This window comes from Myxocyprinus asiaticus, chromosome 39 (assembly GCF_019703515.2).
Source record: "Myxocyprinus asiaticus isolate MX2 ecotype Aquarium Trade chromosome 39, UBuf_Myxa_2, whole genome shotgun sequence".
Classification (NCBI taxonomy): domain Eukaryota; kingdom Metazoa; phylum Chordata; class Actinopteri; order Cypriniformes; family Catostomidae; genus Myxocyprinus; species Myxocyprinus asiaticus.
Window position 1 is genome coordinate 11,048,015 of NC_059382.1, and position 20,852 is coordinate 11,068,866.

General features: G+C 39.1%; 1 protein-coding gene across 1 annotated transcript in view; it reads right to left on the reverse strand.

Moving 5' to 3' along the window:
• Window positions 1-20,852, reverse strand: part of LOC127429465 (tripartite motif-containing protein 3-like) — a 44,345-nt gene that overhangs the window by 3,352 nt on the left and 20,141 nt on the right. Inside the window, exons 2-13 of the mRNA XM_051678456.1 lie at window positions 19,884-20,057; window positions 17,006-17,246; window positions 16,379-16,530; window positions 15,614-15,794; window positions 10,787-11,134; window positions 8,695-9,085; window positions 8,010-8,113; window positions 7,284-7,451; window positions 4,296-4,464; window positions 4,100-4,159; window positions 3,647-3,717; window positions 3,205-3,345 (exon numbers count right to left, since the gene is read on the reverse strand). Coding sequence (XP_051534416.1) covers window positions 3,205-3,345; window positions 3,647-3,717; window positions 4,100-4,159; window positions 4,296-4,464; window positions 7,284-7,451; window positions 8,010-8,113; window positions 8,695-9,085; window positions 10,787-11,134; window positions 15,614-15,794; window positions 16,379-16,530; window positions 17,006-17,246; window positions 19,884-20,029 — 2,172 coding nt within the window. The 5' untranslated portion in view covers window positions 20,030-20,057. The remainder of the gene's footprint in view (window positions 1-3,204; window positions 3,346-3,646; window positions 3,718-4,099; window positions 4,160-4,295; window positions 4,465-7,283; window positions 7,452-8,009; window positions 8,114-8,694; window positions 9,086-10,786; window positions 11,135-15,613; window positions 15,795-16,378; window positions 16,531-17,005; window positions 17,247-19,883; window positions 20,058-20,852) is intronic.

Sequence of the window (20,852 nt, forward strand, 5' to 3'; positions counted from 1 at the left end):
GAAGCAGAGATGGAACTACAAGCCTGCTTTGACTGCACTGATTGGAGTGTTTTTGAAGCTGTGGACACCAATCTGGACGAGCTTACAGATACTGTGACATCATATATCCGTTTCTGTGAGGATATGTGCATTCCTACTAGAACTTATTTAACGTTCAACAATGACAAACCATGGTTTACAGTAAAACACAGGCAGCTTCATCAGGCCAAAGAGGATGCTTAATTGGGGATAAAATCTAGTACAATCAGGCCAGAAACACACTGACAAAAAAGATTAGAGTGGCTAAATAAAGCTTCTCTGAGAAGCTGAAAAACAAGTTTTCAGCTAACGACCCTGCTCTGACCTTCACTTCACACAAACATCAACACCTGTGTGTCGGGTCTTCTGGGAAAAAAAAGACAAGGAAAGCACAGGGCCCAGATGGTGTTTCACCCACTTGTCTAAAATCCTGTGCTGACCAGCTGGCCCCCATCATCACACAGATCTTCAACAGATCACTGGAGCAGTGTGAAGTTCCCTGCTGCTTCAAATGCTCCACCATCATCCTTGTCCCAAAGAAACCCAAAATCACAGGACTTAATGACTACAAACCCATCGCTCTGACGTCTGTGGTCATGAAGTCATTTGAGAGACTGGTGTTGGCCCAACTGAAGGACATCACTGGACCCTTTCTGGATCCCCTTCAATTTGCTTATCGAGCAAACAGGTCTGTGGATGATGCAGTCAACATGGGACTGCATCTTATCCTGCAACATCTGGACAGACCAGGTACATATGGAAGGATCCTTTATGTGGACTTCAGTTCAGCTTTCAACACCATCATCCCAGCTATTCTCCAGACTAAATTAAACCAACTCTCTGTTCCCACCTATCTGTCAGTGGATCACTAGCTTTCTAACAGATAGGCAGCAGTTAGTGAGACTGGGAAAATTAACTTTCAGCACTGATGTCCCCCAGGGATGTGTGCTCTCCCCACTACTCTTCTCCCTCTACACCAATGACTGCATCGCCAAGGACCCCTCTGTCAAGCTCCTGAAATTTGCAGATGACACTACTGTCATCGGCCTCATCCAGGATGACGATGAGTCTGCATACAGAAGGGAGGTTGAACAGTGGCTGTCTGGTGTAGTCAAAACAACCTGGAGCTGAACATGCTCAAAACAGTGGAGATGATAGTGGACTTTAGGAAGAAAACCCCAACACTGACCCCGCTCACCATTCTGAAAAGCACTGTGGCAGCAGTTGAGTCATTCAGGTTCCTGTGCTCTACCATCTCACAGCACCTGAAGTGGGAGACTCACATTGACTCCACTGTGAAAAAGCCCCAGCAGAGGGTGTACTTCCTTTGCCAGTTGAGGAAGTTCAACCTGCCACAGGCGCTGCTGATTCTGTTCTACTCAGCAATCACTGAGTCTGTCCTCTGCACTTCAATAACTGTCTGGTTTGGTTCAGCTATGAAGTCAGACATCAGAAGACTACAAAGGACAGTTCGGACTGCTGAGCAGAATATTGGTTGCCCCCCGCCCTCCCTTCAAGAACTGTACACATCCAAAGTGAGGAAAAGGGCTGGAAAAATCACTCTGGACCCCACTTACCCAGCCCACTACATTTTTGAACTGTTGCCTTCTGGAAGGCGCTACAGAGAACCAGAACCGTTAAGGCACAAGAACAGTTTTTTCCCTCAGGCTATCCATCTCATGAACAGTTAAAACTGCCACATTGAGCAATAATTATGTGCAATACACAGCTTAGTCTATTTATATTTATCCAACATATCCTACCTCTTCTGCCATTACATTCCCTTCCACTATATGTATACAACAGATTTGTATTTGTACATAAAATGTATAGTTAGGACATTAATAACGTGAAAATTTACGTGAAAAAAATGTTCAGAACTTCTTAAACTACTTCAAAGTTCTCATCAAAAAATTCTCCGCATGCACGTGTTTTCTCTATTGGTTGCCAGTCTTTACCGCAGTGACCGGATTGTGGTTACCTTCCTGTTGGTTTCTTCGCTCACCTCGACTCTTCACCTGAGGAGTCCTCATCAGTTATCCCTCTACACTACCATGACGCACTTACGCCAACGAACACACTTTCCTCCAGAGGATTCCTCGCGGATCTGCGCTCCACACTACCACGACGCACACGAGCCTACGAACACACTCTCCATCTCAACGCTGCAGTCAGTGCCGGGTTCCCTCACGCTTCGCCAGCTCAGCTGTGTTATACTATTGTTAATAAATTCTGTTAACTTTGCCTCCGCACTTGGATCTCTGGTCTTATTCTTGACAAGTTTGATTGAAAACTGTGTAGAATGTGAATCAGAATTGAGGCAAAAGATCATTAAAATCACATTAAAAGACAAAAGCGTCACTTGATAGCGATTACAAACCTCATAACAGTGTAAGTGAAAAGAACTGCTTATAACGTCTCATAACACTCATTTTGATGCTGTGAACTGTTTATTTACAATCACAATTACTAAGACCTGAATCAATACCTAAATGAATTAACATTCAGTTGTTAGCTTTAATTTACCTTGGAGGAAATGCAGGATTCCTCGATGTTATACATGCACATTTGGGAATCTAGAATGACACACTTTAATCCATAGCATGTACTTCTCAATATTTATTTAAAGATAAAAAAATAAAAAAAAACACTGTGTGTCTTCTCTAGGTACCTCATGTCACTATTACTAGTGACCCAGCAACAACGGTGTTTAATATTTTTGGATCTGCTTAAAACTATTCCAACACACATTTCTAAGGCTCTCATTGAAAAAGGCAAACGCTTGTCAGAGTATTGGTGGCGGGGCAACAGTTGCTAAGATGTTTGTTTAGAAACGCTTTAAAAGGAAGGGCTTAGCGAAGGGTCAATTTATTACTAACCTTTTTCTAATAAAGGTCAATATACACTGGCTCTAAAGAATTATTTGGACAAATAAATGCATGTGTCTGCATTAGATAACAAAATATCAAACCAAGTGGCATCTGTAAACAAATGATTCAGTTGATGTGTATAATGTATAGTTTTATTGTTGAAATACTTTTTGGGGCCACTATATAAAGAATTACATTTCCACAGCATTGTCCACATAAAATATAAAAAAGATTGATGAATATTTCCCAAACTGTCTATAAAACATTTGTAATCACATTTAATGTGACATTTCAGATAGAATGTTCTATAGCCCACCTGTATCCTACTGTTACCCCAGTCTGCAACAATAATATTCCCATTGCCATCTACAGCCACCCCGGTGGGTGCATTGAATTGCCCATTCCCTTCTCCTTGCGAACCAAATTTAAACAGGAACTCCCCATCAGCATTGTAAACCTGCCAGAACAAGAGAGACGTGAATCAATCAAAGACTGAAAATAACAATCCGTAGATGGCAATGCAGGATGGAAATATAAAACACAACAGCAACAGTCAAGGAAAGTGAATCAAAAGCATATTTTACTTTGATTTCTGCTTTACAGCATGTCCTTACAGGATGAATGCACAAAAGTTACATTGAGGCAGAACATTATAAAACATTACTGCAGACCTGGCCAGTGTTTGATGATAACTTGTTATGGAAAGTGAAACCTGGACTTACAAGGATTTACACTGTAAGGAAAAGAGCTCACTGTACCTTAACAGAGTGATTGTGGAAGTCCGTCACAACAATTTCATTCTTGTTGTTTATAGCCACAAAATGGGGACCTTGCGGCCATAGAAGGAGAGAGAGAAACCATTACATTCAGAAATCGTAAACAGAGGTTTTGTTTCTAAGGAAATATACAGTGACACAGAAAGCACTTGATTCATGCAGCTTCTACCTCCATGAAGAACAAACAATTCTCTCACCATAGCCCTCTTTATGTGGACCATCAATTATCTTACAAGTCTTACCTAAGCAGTTTCCTCAAATTAACAAATCAATAATACACTCTAAATAATCAGTATATACTGTAGAAATGTGTTTACGTTTATATTTACAAATTTAGCAGATGCTTTTATCAGTAGTTGTGTCTCCTGGGAATCAAACCAATGACCTTGATGTGGCCAGCACCATGCTCCATCATTTGAGCTGTTTAATACTCACTGAAGACAGGGCCAGATTTGCTCTGCTTCAGCTCTGTTGGCGTATTTGGAGTGTTTTTGTCTGCAGAGAAACAAAAAGTGACAGCTGATTAAAAATTACATGAATTTTGCCAATTTTAGTCCTGAGCTCAAGGAGCTAAATGCTGAACATCAGTACAGTGAAAGAACCTAACAATAATAGCTAAATAAGATATTACCTGCAAACTGTCTCTCTGATGTTCCTTTCGCACCAAATTTGGTCACCAGTTTGCCGTTGGATTGGAAGATGAAGACACAGCAGGCCTTGTTATCTGCTGTGATTATATGACCATTTTTGTCCACGGCTACTCCTTTAGGACCCATCAACCGGCCTGCACCGATTTTATTCTGCCGGGAAACCAAGAGAAGGGCATTTGAGCAACACAAATCAAGCAAATCAATGTGGCAGATATTCATGGAATGCCAGAAACTAGGTAAGTCAGTAAAAGGTTATCTCATTGAAAAAAATAAAAAATAAAAATAAAAAATTGACAAAAGCAATGAGTTAAATAATAACAAAAATGTTCTAACATAAAGGTGCAGTATGTAACAATTTTCATGTAATATTTTCCTTTTTGTTGCCAATGTGTGAATGTCTTGTAACACAACTTACAAAATAAGCCCTTCCCGGACTTCCTAGGTTGCCTATTAAAGCCTGTAGACTGATTTTCATGTGAAGGGAGTGGGTCGGTTTTGCTGGGAAAATCCAAAGGATGTGACGTTTTTGCGCACTCCCGAGAGCCTTGCCTCAGTAATAGCTTCTCTTCCGCTATTTAACAGTGACAACAGACAGTCTGCAACACTAGGTAACGTTATCTTAGAGATGGAATCCAACAAGCATCCGGCTTCCAGCAAAACACCGACTCCTACACAAACTCAGAGTCAGCCAAAAAAACAAAAATTAAAAAAGATGTATCTACTGAATCCCGTCTGGCTAAGCGGGAACGTGATCGTGGTTGAGCGAAAACTAGAGTGAACATTGGCAGGGCATTTGATTTCTGGAGGGATCTTCATTCGGTTTTGGGGATCAAAACCGACCCTGAATTGGTGTTCTTCTTACTGGACAAGTAAGCTTACATAACTGCAAAGCATGTGAAATATAGTGCCATAAGGATTGATCTGTGTAAATTTAGCTAACTTGATCTTGCCTGCTAACGCTGACGAATTGCAAGCTACCTAGCTTCGTAACTTTCAAATAATTTCAACGATCTTCTCTTTATACTAAAAGTCAGGTATTCAGGATAAATTTAAGCAAATACGCTGGTATACGTAAACATATGGCATACAAAGCATACAATAGTGCAACATAACTGCAGTGCAACAGTAAACTGTCTGGTATAGTTTGGTAGTATGCAGCTGTATGTGTGTATCAGTATGCTACACTATATTGCCAAAAGTATTCGCTCATCTGCCTTTAGATGCATATGAACTTAAGTGACATCCCATTCTTAATCCATAGGGTTTAATATGACGTCGGCCCACCCTTTGCAGCTATAACAGCTTCAACTCTTCTGGGAAGGCTTTCCACAAGGTTTAGGAGTGTGTTTATGGGAATTTTTGACCATTCTTCCAGAAGCACATTTGTGAGGTCAGACACTGATGTTGGACGAGAAGGCCTGGCTCGCAGTCTTCGCTCTAATTCATCCCAAAGGTGCTCTATCGGGTTGAGGTCAGGACTCTGTGCAGGCCAGTCAAGTTCTTCCACACCAAACTCGCTCATCCATGTCTTTATGGACCTTGCTTTGTGCACTGGTGCGCAGTCATGTTGGAACAGGAAGGGGCCATCCCCAAACTGTTCCCACAAATTTGGGAGCATGGAATTGTCCAAAATCTCTTGGTATGCTGAAGCATTCAGATTTCCTTTCACTGGAACTAAGGGGCCAAGCCCAGCTCCTGAAAAACAACCCCACACCATAATCCCCCCTCCACCAAACTTCACAGTTGGCACAATGCAGTCAGACAAGTACCGTTCTCCTGGCAACCGCCAAAACCAGACTCATCCATCAGATTGCCAGATGGAGAAGCGTGATTTGTCACTCCAGAGAACGCGTCTCCACTGCTCTAGAGTCCAGTGGCGGCGTGATTTACACCACTGCATCCGACGCTTTGCATTGCACTTGGTGATGTATGGCTTGGATGCAGCTGCTCGGCCATGGAAACCCATTCCATGAAGCTCTCTACGCACTGTTCTTGAGCTAATCTGAAAGCCACATGAACTTTGGAGGTCTGTAGCGATTGACTCTGCAGAAAGTTGCCGACCTCTGCGCACTATGCGCCTCAGCATCCGCTGACCCCACTCTGTCATTTTACGTGGCCTACCACTTCGTGGCTGAGTTGCTGTCATTCCCAATCGCTTCCACTTTGTTATAATACCACTGACAGTTGACTGTGGAATATTTAGTAGCGAGGAAATTTCACGACTGGACTTGTTGCACAGGTGGCATCCTATCACAGTACCACACTATTATTCACTGAGCTCCTGAGAGCGGCCCATTCTTTCACAAATGTTTGTAGAAGTAGTCTGCATGCCTAGGTGCTTCATTTTATACACCTGTGGCCATGGAAGTGATTAGAACACCTGAATTCAATTATTTGGATGGGTGAGCGAATACTTCTGGCAATATAGTGTATGTTAGCTGATAAGTAGTTTTAGTATAGTCTCAAAGTTTGTAGTAAAACTATCATAAATGTGTAACTTTAATTATGCTACCTCATCTGTCAGCATGATGCCGCTGAATCACGTTCAGTCTCTTTGTAGGTTATGTCATTGTTTTGGTCGATGCTGGCTTGCTCGTGTCCATATGGAGTGTGTGCATGTGCGCGAGCACGAGCAACAGGTAGCTGGCTGCAGTTCACTTAACGGCCACAGGTGTCATTAATAACAAGGGTTTCTGAATCTTACATAATGCACCTTTAAAAACTTTAACTTTTCCCCCATCACTTACATGTCAATGAGGAAGACATGACTGAAAATGAACATATAATTACATTTGCAAGCCTTGAGTTTAATATGCAAAGTTTGATTTACATGGTTATGATTCCTGGATTTATGTTTTTATTTAAATTAATTATTATAATGTTTTGTATATTTTTGTATATATATATATATATACATACTGTATTTATTTTTATTTTGAAACTAATGTCACAAAAGAAATGTAACATACCTTAAACTTCCCATCCGGGGAGAAGATGCTGAGCCATCTGTTGTCATAGTCGGCCACAATAATGTCACCATTCATGTCCACCGCAACACCAGTGGGTCGCTGCAGCTGGCCAGGGGAGCGACCCCTAATCCCAAATTTCAGCTTGAATTGACCATCATTGGAGAACACCTACCAAATCACAAAATGCATCAACCATTTAAATATGTATATGCCATTTCTCTAAATATTGTTCCTATGTTAAACATTGATAACAGGCCTCTACGTAGCTATCTTTCCATTCAAGTTACAAATTTATGCACAAAATCGGAATATCGCAAAACAGTTTGTGAATGTTTCCATCCCATGTGTTTAAGAGAACAAAATCGTCACTTCTGGGAAAATTGGTGCAAAATAGGAATTAAAATGGAAGTTGAAGCCAAGATGCTATTTGATGATATTGATGTTATTCTTTGAGCGAATTATGTATGGCTTGTTGAGGCAAAATCACATGACTTTTTTGATGCGCGTCTACATTGCTGGAATATATTCGGTAAATGTGATTCCATCCTAATTTCTGCACATCTTCTTATTGAAAAATAAAATAAAAATCCACCTCAAGCAAGGGTATAATTTTTTATGTGCATTTTGAAGATTTTATTCACATCTTACTGTTTCCATCCAGGATTTTGTATGTGATAACCCAAAATTCACATAAAAATATGTGGATGGAAACCCAGTTAATGTTACCTGTATGCACTGGTTGTTACTGTCAGCTACCACAATTCGTCCATTGGTGGTGGTAGAGATGCCCTGCAGATTGGAGAATTCCCCCCGCTCACGTCCTCTCGTCCCTGTCACATCAATAAGAAATCTGCAGTATTAATACTGACCCATTCTGACACAGGCAAGTGAAAAAGTGCAGATATAACCTTTTCTTTACAGGTCAACTTTCAAAGGACATTATTGCAATCTTCATAAAAAAAGGTTTATACTATAAACAAAAAATTTTCAATTATACTGTAATGCTTAACAGATCTTTAGTTAAGGTACAACCAATATTTAAATGAAAAAGCATTAAAAACTAATTTTTATGCACTTCTAGTAAAGGTTTGAATATTTACCGGTATATATTTTTCACGTTTAGAAAATAAGTCACGAAAACTACAATATGACATAACAAAATTGGAATTATGGGAATAATGCAGTTACTAAAACAATGTTAAACAAATCAGAAGCTCTTATATTTTAGCTTCTTAAAAGTATAGCTTTTTAAAATATAATGTTGCTTGTTTAAACAATCAAAGAAATTACATTAAACAGCCTTTCCCATGATGGGAGTGCTATCAACCTACAGTGGCACACAAACTAAAACTTCAATGTATAGTTATCATTCTTACTTTTAACCACAATGTACAAACAACTCTTCACCCACCCACTCTGTAGATGAGCTCGTCCTCTATTGGGTTCTCCTTCTTCTTAGTGGTGCTGTACATACTTGAGGGTCTGCGTACCGCCTTTTGTCGCACATGTCCTCCACACCCTCCACCTCCTCCAGGAGACTTTACACGCCTCTTAACGTCATCGGGTGACTGCGGGGCATCACAGGGTTTAACGGCTCGCAGGCGGAAAGGGCTGCCCCTTACAGGCTGCCCATACAAAAGGACAGAGAAAGAAAACTCGCCCTCTGAGCAAAGTGTGTAGCCGATTTCATATGTGCCGTTCTTGTTGTCTGTAATCTCCAGTTCGGTGATGGTTCCGTCTGGACCGGTGATCTGAGCCCTCAACGCAGCATTTCCAGTTTTTACTAGCTCACTGTCTTTGTCCTGGGGAAAAAATAAATGACTGATTGTCTAATTCCTCTAATTTATCTAAAGAACCTTGCAGCAGTACTTTTCAGGACACAGGTCTGTTCTGAAAGAGTCGTGAAAACAATGCTGAATGCAAAAAATAAAATGCAGCTAACCACAGAGTCAGGCATAGTTAGGGTAGCAAAATAAATAGGCGTACTAACATTTAAAAGGGAAGAGAAAACGATTCCCTTATCATTTGTTGTTGACATCAAAGTCTATGTTTCCAATCAAACCCTGAACTGTATTTTGGTACAAATTCATCTGGGTAATATGGCTAAATAGTACAATATCTGGGCCATTGTTTGTTCCATGTTTTATGCTAAAACATTGCACTTCTGCTGTTGTTTATGCCTTCACAAACTTGTCCCTTTTTTTTTTTTTACCCAATTTGGAATGCCCAATTCCCAATGCGCATTTAAGTCCTTGTAGTCACGTAGTGATTCGCCTCAATCCGGGTGGCCAACCCATGCATCTTGTCACGTAGCTTGTTGTGCGCATTGCCACGGAGACATAGCGTGTGTGGAGGCTTCACGCCATCCACCGCAGCATCCACGCTCAACTCACCACGTGCCCCACCGAGAACGAACCACATTATAGTGACCACAAGGAGGTTACCCCATGTGACTCTACCCTCCCTAGCAACCGGGCCAATTTGGTTGCTTAGGAGACCAAGCTGGAGTCACTCAGCACACCCTGGGATTCGAACTAGCGAACTAGAGCCAACTCCAGAGGTGGTAGCCAGTGTCTTTTACCACTGAGCTACCCAGGCCCAAACTTGTCCCTTTTTAGCTAAAGCCGATGCCGTTCATGGTAACATTAATAACTTTCATGTTTGATTTTAAGAAAATTTTGTTACTTTTGTTTGATAAACAATTTTGGTACTGTGTTGGGTCGTTTTAAGGCAGGATCACTGCCTTAAATTAAACTTAACCCTTGAATGCAGTCCCGGGTCAGTTTGCCCCGTTTAAACTGTTAACACTTATTTACATCAACTTAACTTTAACTTTTTGGTTTGAAGCTTCCTGACATCCTCCACATGCACGCACACACACATCCATAAATATATACTGTACATAAACATATTGTACTGTACATTTTGAGCATTTACTTTATGTAAAATTTGTCAATTTTACATTTGTAAATTAGTGAAAGGTTGGTTATTGATGGTTACTGAACAGTTGTTAGGGAGAAAATGTGCAAATTGTGACTGCTGAACTGCGATTTAATGAGCCGGGTCAATTTGACCCGCTAGGTGCTACAGTGTTATTTGATTGCCAACTGCACGGAAGGGTTCAGGTAGTCTGAGAGTATTCATCAAGTTGCTGTTAGCAATTATTTCAGTTTAATTTAATTACATAGTCTTTTTTAATTGGGTATATTGACTACTGAAAGTATGCTTCCAATAGTACAAAAGACTCCTTTATTTCAAAAGATTTTTAAATATGACCCCTTTAAAATCTCTGAATATAAAATTGTAATAGCATCTCTGCCATTTGTTTGGCAGAGAATTTGCCATATGAGAGGGGAAATAGCAGGGCACTTTGGTTTTATAATGCAATGAGTACATGCAGTATTGTTAATTAGCACAAACAATTCTGCAATAATTTTAGCCTTCTACCATTGGTCAAAATCAAACCCCATAAAGATAAATACCAAAAACAACACATCACTAACCTTAGTGGTCACCGTAACAGTGGTATTTTGGCCAACAACAGCATGTCTGAGTCCCTCTCCAGTAGCCACACTGGTGTGACCCACGGCGCTGGTGGTGAGCAGGACCCCCAGGTTCTGGATGGACCGCCGCAGCCCCTCTGTCTCCACCTGGCAGTCCAGGTGGCCATTCTCGTGGGGCTGGTCAGGGAAGGCATGGCGGGCTAGAACCCCCATCCGCTCTCCCATCTGCTTCTGCACCAGGAGCACTTCAGTGGGGCTGCCGTGGTTCAGGGCTTGCTCTGTGAAGCTACAGCTGCTCTGAATGTTCTCCTTGCCTTGCATTAATGCAGTCAATTGTGCCTGCAACACCTGTAAAGACATATCAGAGGAGTGGGGGTAAGGATAAATACAGCAGATGTCCCATGAAAAAGGGCCATGTGGTTGTACAATGGTACAGTGAGGGTATCAGATGATTTTTGTGATTAACATTTTTATTGATTTTTCAAAGCAAAGAAAAACAAAACATATATACAATGAATCAACATTAACTCCCACTACTTCCCCTCCCCAATCAAGAACCCCACCCGACCCCAAATGAACATCCCAGTGGTCTTACATAAGTACACACATATACAGAGAATCAAATAATAATATATATATATATATATATATATATATATATATACACATACACATATAATAAACATACAACTCTAAACTATACCTCTCTCTCCACAGGCCCACTCCGAGAGCCCCCCAAAAACCTCAAATATCTACCTCATTTCCCTATAAAAGAATCCCATATCCCCAGCCTTCTACACGTTACCTCTTCGAAGGCTGCCACCCTTCCCATCTCCTCGCACCACTCCCGAATTGAGGGTGCTCCCACCGACTTCCAACCCCTTAAAACAATCTGCCTGCCTATCATCGCACTGGTGAGGACCTATTTGTTTATGTATTTGTCATCTACGTCGATGACCGCCCCATCACCCAAAACACAGAGTCTGGGGCAAAATGAAATCCGAATACCCAACACGTCACACACAACACTCTGTACCTTCAACCAAAATTTCTGAATCTCAGCATACCACCAATAAAGACGGGCCATGTCTCCATCCTCTGATTGGCATCACCAGCAGGTGGGTGTGTCTTTAAGACCAAGCCTATGCAATTTAGAGGGGGTCCAATAGAACCAATGTAAAATCTTGAATTGTATAAGGCACACCCTTGCATCTCTCAATGCAGTTTTTATGTTTTTTAAAATCCTAGCCCATTCTCCCTCCTCCAATTCCAGGTTTAAATTTTTCTCCCATAATCTCTTGAGAGTGGTTGAGACTCCGTCCCCCAGACTCTGAATTAATAAGCAGTAATACACTGATGCCTCATGGCCCTTTCCAAAAGCAGAAATCACCTCTCCCAGAGTATCTGCTGCTTTAGGGGGGTTGTATGCAATTCCCAAAAGTACAGAGCAAGTGGCGTAACTGAAGATACCTATAAAACTGAGATCTGGGGATCCCAAAATATTGAACCATATTTTCAAAGGATCTCATCACACCACTCTAATAAAGATCACCGAGTGAATTAACCCCCCTCGCAATCCACTCTGACCAACAAAAAGGGGACTTATTAATGCATAGTTTGGGGTTTAGCCATAGGCTCGAGGCAACATTTAGATATATATCTGAATTAAACACTCTGGACACTTTTGTCCATACTGAGTGCAAATGTGAAATAACGGGGTGCGACTTTAACTTCTCTATTTAGTTTGATGGAAAGGCTTTGCAATGGCAAAATAGGGGCAAGAAGTTCTTGTTCAATGCAGAACCAGGGAGGGGCTCTTTCAGGTGGAAGCGACCAATGAACCAAATGTCTGAGACCGAATGCATAATAATAAAACAAAATCTTGGTAGGCCTAGCCCACCTTTTTCAATCGGCTTATGTAACTTATTGAAATGTAATCTGGGGCGCTTACCACTCCAAATGAAAGAATTCGCTATGCTCTCAAATTGCTTGAAATAAGAGAGGGGGACATCTACCGGGATAAATTATGAGGGGTTAAATTAAAGGGTCAAAATTAACTCTGACTAAATCAGACAAATTTGTTGGGAATAAAATGCCCAAATACAGGAAGGCGCCTGGCTGGAAGGCCGTTACTGGACAGTACGCTGTCAAAGCCAAAGCTTCGGATTTAGACCAGATGACTTTGTATCCTGAGAATTTGGAAAAGGAATGAATAATTCTGTGGAAGCAAGGCATAGATTTAGTAGGGTCAAAGACGACTAATAAAATATCTGCATAAAGCAGAAGCTTATGCGCCACGCCTCCCGCCATCACCCCTGGAAAATCATCCTCCTTACTTATCGTGGCTGCTAATGATTCCAGGGCAAGACAGAACAATAATTGGGAAAGAGGGCAACCCTGCCGGGTGCCCCTATCCAGAGTAAAATAATCTGAAATTAACCCTTTGTTTGTACCGCTGCTACAGGGGTCTATAAAGTAACTTAATCCAACCAATAAATGTACTCCCGAACCCATACATTTCCAAAACAAAAAGATAATCCCATTCTACCATATCAAACGCCTTTTTGGTGTCAAGTGAGATGGCAGCGACCGGAGATTGATCATTCGCTACTGACCACATAATATTGATGAGACGCCTAATATTATCAGAAGAACTATGGCCTCGAATAAACCCCACCTGATCTATATGTACAAGTGATGTCATAACTTTACTTAATCGATTAGTATTGACCTTCCCAAATCAACACAAAGAGGCTCCAAAACACTTTTTCACGGACTTTCGGCTTCATCATACCACGTTGGTGGAATGACCTTCCCAAATCCATCCGTGAAGCTGACTCACTTTCTGTCTTCAAAAACAGCTAAAAACACATCTTTTCCATGAGCACTTAACCAGTCACTAAAAAAAAAAAAAAAATATTCCTTTTTGCACTTTAATCTGTTTTGAATGCTGCTAGTGAAACTTTGTGATATGGCACTTTTCATACCACTGTCTCCTTAAGATGATTCGCTTATGTGTTCTTCTTTTGTAAGTTGCTTTTGATAAATGCGTCTGCCAAGTGAATAATGTAAATGTAAATGTAGTACTTTGATATATACCATTGTGCTGAATAATTACCATATTCATATACAGTTGAAGTCAGAAGTTTATATACACCTTAGCCAAATACATTTAAACTCAGTTTTTCACAATTCCTGACATTTATTCGTAGAAAACATTCCCTCTCTTAGGTCAATTAGGATCACTACTTTATTTTAAGAATGTGAAATGTCAGATTAATAGTAGAGATAATGATTTATTTCAGCTATTATTTCTTTCATCACATTCCCAGTGGGTCAGAAGTTTACATACACTTTGTTAGCATCTGGTAGCATTACCTTTTCAATTTTTTAACTTGGGCCAAACATTTTGGGTAGCCTTCCACAAGCTTCTCACAATAAGTTGCTGGAATTTTGGCCCAGTCCTCCAGACAGAACTGGTGTAACTGAGTCAGGTTTGTTGGCCTCCTTGCTCGCACACGCTTTTCAGTTCTGCCCACAAATTTTCTATCGGATCGAGGTCAGGGCTTTGTGCTGGCCACTCCAATACCTTGACTTTGTTGTCCTTAAGCCATTTTGCCACAACTATGGAGGTATGCTTGGGGTCATTGTCCATTTGGAAGACCCATTTGCGACCAAACTTTAACTTCATGGCTGATGTCTTGAGATGTTGCTTCAAAATATCTGCATTATTTTCCTTCCTCATGATACCAACTATTTTGTGAAGTGCACCAGTCCCTCCTGCAGCAAATCGCCACCACAACATGATGTTGCCACCCCCATGGTTGGGATTGTTCAATTTTTGTTTCATCAGACCAGAGGACATTTCTCCAAAAAGTAAGATCTTTGTCCCCATGTGCACTTGCAAACTGTAGTCTGGCTTTTTTATGGTGGTTTGGAGCATTGGCTTCTTCCTTGCTGAGCAGCCTTTCAGGTTATGTCGATATAGGACTCGTTTTACAGTGGATATAGATATCTGTCTACCTGTTTCCTCCAGTATCTTCACAAGGTCCTTTGCTGTTGTTCTGGGATTGATTTGCACTTTTCGCACCAAACTACGTTCATCTCTAGGAGACAGAATGTGTCTCCTTCTTGAGCGGTATGATGGCTGCATGATCCCATGGTGTTTATACTTGCGTACTATTATTTGTACAGATGAACGTGGTACCTTCAGGCATTTGGAAATTGCTCCCAAGGATGAACCAGACTTGTGGAGGTCCACAATTTTTTTTCTAAGGTCTTGGCTGATTTCTTTTGATTTTCCCATGATGTCAAGCAAAGCGGCACAGTATTTGAAGGTAGGCCTTGAAATACATCCACAGGTACACCTCCAATTCAGTACACCTCCTATCAGAAGCTAATTGGCTAATTGTCTAAAGGCTTGACATCATTTTCTGGAATTTTCCAAGCTGCTTAAAGGCACAGTTAACATAGTGTATGTAAACTCCTGACCCACTGGAATTGTGATATAGTCAATTAAAAGTGAAACAATCTGTCTGTGAACAATTGTTGGAAAAATGACTTGTGTCATGCACAAAGTAGATGTCCTAAACGACTTGCCAAAACTATAGTTTGCTAATATTAAATCTGTGGAGTGGTTACTTCAACCTAAATGTATGTAAACTTCTGACTTCAACTGTACAGTAGTATTTACATGGCATTCCAAGGGACATTAAGGAAATACCATGAAATTACCATAGTGCATATTAAAAAAATCATGGTACTTGTCCAAAAAACTATGGCATTACCAAACACCATGGTATTTAGGGAGCAGGCTAAGCTTCCCACCTTCTGCTTGGTGCTGCAGATGTTCTCCAGGTCGTTGATAAGAGCAGCCTTGCGCTGGTGCAGTGCTTTCTCCAGCTCCTCGAATGTATTGCTGATCTCTGTTACTGCCTCATTCTTCCTGTCTGTTAGCTGCCTGGAGATCTCATTTACCAGCTCTATAGCTGCAGTCAGCTGGGGAAGCCTGCAAAAGCCAGGCCAATGTTCAATCAAACTTTCCATAAAGATATCATGTTGTGAGGAAGTTTAGTTAAAAAGTAAACATACCGGCAATTAAAAAGAGTTTACATATAAACTATTAAAAAATATTACATAATAAATGCAAGATGGTAACTCATTTTAATATATTATCATTGATTTATTTTAAATAAAATAGTCACCCAAAAATTAAAAATTCTGTCATGATTTACTAACCCTCATATAGTTTAGCACTAAAACAATGCAAGTTCTCGTGTAAATATGTGCCACTGTGAATGGGCTTCTCTTATTTGCAACACTGAAAAATTAATTACATTTCTCATATGCCTCCAGAAGGCTTGGAATATCACACAGAAGTTGCATGGACTACTTTTATGATTTTTAAAGAACAAAAATATGGGTTTGGAACGACATGAGGGTGAGTAAATTAAGATTGAATTTTCATTTTTGAATTCTTTTAAACCTAAATAATTATTTAGTGTATGAAGAATGCATTCACATAAACTGTGCAGTTCCACATACTGGCTCATGTAAAAAATTGAACATATTATAATTTTTGGCTGAATGAACCTCTTGTGAATCACATCCAGTTGGTTTTTCAGCGCTGCTTTGTGTTGCTCCAGAACATCCCGCAGTGGAACGGTCACATGCTCTCTGTGCTCTCCCTCTGTGCACTCCAAACACATGGCCGTTTCACAAGACTCACAGTAAAACTCCATGACCTGTAGAGGGTGCAAACAACTCATTACTATGAGAGAAACTGTTGCATTGAGCAAGCAAAAAACAAATTGAAAAAAAAAAATAAAACATCCAAAAGTTATATATTCTACGATTTCAACCTCTTCAATTGATCTATCAATCAGCAACGCTGTCCACGCATCTTAACGATTTAAATAAATCTGATCCAGGAGTAAGATGATAAAAAAGAAGCCACTACAAAATACAGCATTATGAGAGAAGGTATTTACCCACAGACAGCCTGTGATAATGACGTAGTTTTATGTCTCTGTAATATGTCCTAATACTTGTGCAAGCTTAATTATCACTAAAAGTATGTACTGTACTTTCCAATCATAAGCCAAGTATTTACTTAGTTCAGTGCATAAATATGTGAACTGGGACGTGGGACCAAATCCTCAGGAGACCATTGATTTCACCCTTCTCCAATGTACTGGTCAGTATATGATGCATGTTTACCTTGCCCTCATGGTTGGGACAAGAAAGGGGTGGGGCATATGTAGCAGCACTGGCCGATTCCAGGCCACTACAGGCCTCGGGATGAGTGCAGTCCTGCTCCCTCTGCAACACCTCCATCAGATTAGTGATGAAGAAATTGTTCTGCAGAGCTGCTACACCCTTTTCAGGCAGGATGGAGGTCTGTCTGCACACCGGGCAGGAGAGGGTCAGGGACTGAGGGGGAATGTAATTCTGGAGGCATCTGTGATAAAAGAGATAAATGGGCGTAAAAAATTAAGTAAGACCAGAAAGCAATTCAAATGGATTGTAAGCCCACTGGATGTAAACCAAGACATGATTAATCCATCTAGCTGTCTGTGTCAAATATTTCAGACTGACCCATTAAATCTTGCGAGTGTGATACTGCTTTTATACAACATTCAATATAAATTATAACTTTCAAAATTATAAAGTTAATATTGAGTAACTTACAATTTAGAAACAATATGGCCATTTCATATCATACAAAGCCTTTCAGAGGTCAGAGAAAAAGTTTTGCGTTCTATCCAAAAACCATGGTTTATTACAGTAATATTATAGTAACTATGGTTGTAGTAACTATGTTACTGGTGGAAACCATGGTTTTACTATAGTAATATTGTAGTAACTGGTTAATTATCAAAATATGGTGACAAACATGTCTCTTGACTTTTCGGTCATGAAAAATATTTCAAATAGTCAAATAAATCCCATTTAAAAGGCATATAATTCTATAACCTAACCTTTTAAATAAACAACTTCTACGATATTTACAGTTGTTTATGGGTTCATTTTTTACTAATTTTGTCTTCTCAGGTCAAGCATTAGTGCAAGGCCTAACAAGTGTGCAAAAAAGCAAAACAAAAAAGTAATGAATAATTTAAATAATAATAAAAAAAATGTCTGTCCCTTGATTTCATGTAACTGGTGTTATCAATGTTAAAAACTTGGATTTTGAAAATATAAAAAGTGTTGGAAAATAAATTTCAAGGTCAAAGGTCAGAAGAAGAAGAGGCTGCTCAAATGTGCATACAGTGATTTTCCCGCCATGTTGAATAATTTATAAATTTACATTTTAACTGTACTTTTTCACATGGTTCATTTAAATGTGTTATTGCTGTTACATTGTGTTCATGTGAAATATTTTTATTGAAAGAAAAAAAAAGATTTTAAGGAATATTCCGGGTTCAATACAAGTTAAGCTCAAATCAGCAGCATTTGTGGCATAATGTTGATTACCACAAAAATTCATTTAGACTCATCCGTACTTTTCTATAAAAAAAAAATAAAATAAAAAAAAATAAATAAAAAAAAAGCAAAGATCTGTATTACAATAAAGCACTTACAATGGAAGTGAATGGGGCCAATTTTTTGAGGGTTTAAATGCAGAAATTTGAAGCTTATAATTTTATAAAAGCACTTACATTAATTGTTCTGTTAAAACTCATGTATTATTTGAGCTGTAAATCATCATTTTTACAGTTATTTTAGGGTTTGTTGACATTACATCGTCATGGCAACAAAGTTGTAAAATTGGCTATAACTTTACACAAAAAAGGTTAGTAAGTGATTTATCATACTAAAATCATTTTTACATGCATATTGTTTATGTCTTGTGGCTATACTTTTGAAAAAGTGAATATTTTAACGTTCAAAAATTGGCCCTCATTCACTTCCATTGTAAGTGTCTCACTGTAACCTTGATTTTTGCTTTTTTTTTTTTTTAAAGAAAAGGAAGAATGAGTCAAAAGTACTTTATGTGGTAATCAACATTATGCCACAAATGCTGTCGATTGAGCTTAACTTGTATTGAACTCGGAATATTCTTTTAATGGAATGGTTTATTAATTTTGTTCTGTGATGCTATAGACCTTTTTCACAGACTATGATGACGCATTTCCGCCTTACTTAGCAGCGTAAATAAAGCAAACTTTTTTAAAATATTGAATGTAAGTTTATAACATTATGCTTTGTGTTATATTACCCTGGAATTAGTTTAAAAAAAATTATTACCACAGCTGCGTGGGGGTTTCGATTACACTTGCTGAGAGAGTGACAGTAAATTTGGCATCTTCTCCCACCTGACTGTCTAAATCCACTGCTCTGTATTTATTTCTTCTTCTGGAAACTCATTCAAATGTAATAGTGGATTTTTTCTTTTGCTCTTGGAGCAAATGGGTAAATCAAAATAATATTTGCTGTGATCTCCCATTCACCGCTGTCGAAGTTTACTCTGCAATGGTTTTCTTCCGCGTTCCAAAACATGGGAGTGTGAAAAAGGTCTATTGACACCTTCTTAGAAAATTAATCTTTTAAGAGAATTGTTTTTTTTAAATTAAAAACATATTTAATCTTACATTTTTTATATTTCAGAATGTCAACATTTTTTGAAAATGACCCAGCCATGACTGTAGTAAAACCATGGTTAATTTTAATAAAGGTTAATTAAGGTTTTACTACAGCAACCATCGTTGGTATTACCATCGTATGGTATTTGTAGTAAAACCATGGTAACCACAAAATTTACCATGGTTTTACTACAGTAACTATAGCTGAACTATGGTATTTGTAGTAAAACCATACCCACACAATTAACCAGAGCTACAGTTGCTTCTCTGAACTGTTGTGAGCAAACATGAAGTGAGATGACAGATTTGCAAAAAGTTAATATATGTTAATTTTATAAATATGGGGTTAGAGTTGCTAGACAAAATAGTCTAGGCTTTCTTATGCTGGTAGCCCTTTGCTCTAAACAAAAGGTCTTTTGCTCACAGTAAATTGCTTTTGGAATTTAAAGAGTGTGATTGCAATCATTTGTTCATTCATGCACATGGTACTTTCTCGTGATGTGGGTGTTTACCTCTCGCAGAAGGTGTGCAGGCAGGGCAGGACTTTGGGGTTGTGGTAATGCTCCAGACAGATGCTGCACACCAAGAACTGCTTGTCTATCTGACGCACCACTGGACTGGTGCTGCCGCTTTCCCGCTTGGCCATCATGAGAGGCATTCAAATGAAGAGACAGAAGTCTCTTAGACTAAAAGAGAGAGAGAGACACACAGAACATTCATCTTTGAGTAAAGCTGTGGAATGGCCTCAAGGTCTGGTATATACACATACAGACCTCTTTCATCTAATCCCCTGCATATATCCAAAGGCCAAGGAAAACTGTCCATTTACATTGTCAAGCTGTCAATGGCTTTGATTTCATATATGAGTGATTCCTCAACTATGGGCACTTTTATGTCTTAGAGGTTGATTTCAAATAAAAACTAAATGAAATAGAAAAACAGATTGAATTTTTATTTGAATTTTTTTCACTTTAAAACTGTTTTGGAAACCTTTTGCCAATCCTTCACCAGTTATTTTTGCTACTTTTCACAACCTTTTTATCTATAGATTTTATTGTCCCAGACCAAGACTTTCAATCTTAAAATATGAAAATCCATGATATTAAATATTTATTATTACATTTTCAAACATATATTAAAGTAAAAAAATAAATAAATAAACACAAACCATTTCAATATTTATTGTGTGAAAAACATTTATATTAAGTTTTACACAAATTACAACTGTCCCTCAGTTGTGCTGTCATTTTTACCACAACCAACAATTTTGCCACTAATAATAGTGTTTTTAGAAGTTAGTGTACTTGGTTGCCAAGGAGATTACAGGGTCAGTGAAGCACATGCTTGAGATAAAATATTGTTGATGTCTAAAGAAATCAAAGTAAAATCAAGGTATATATCACTTGTGAACAGAATATTTTTATTGTGCATCATTTCCAATCAAACTTTAACTGTCGAATTATGCAAAAAGTGTGATTTTC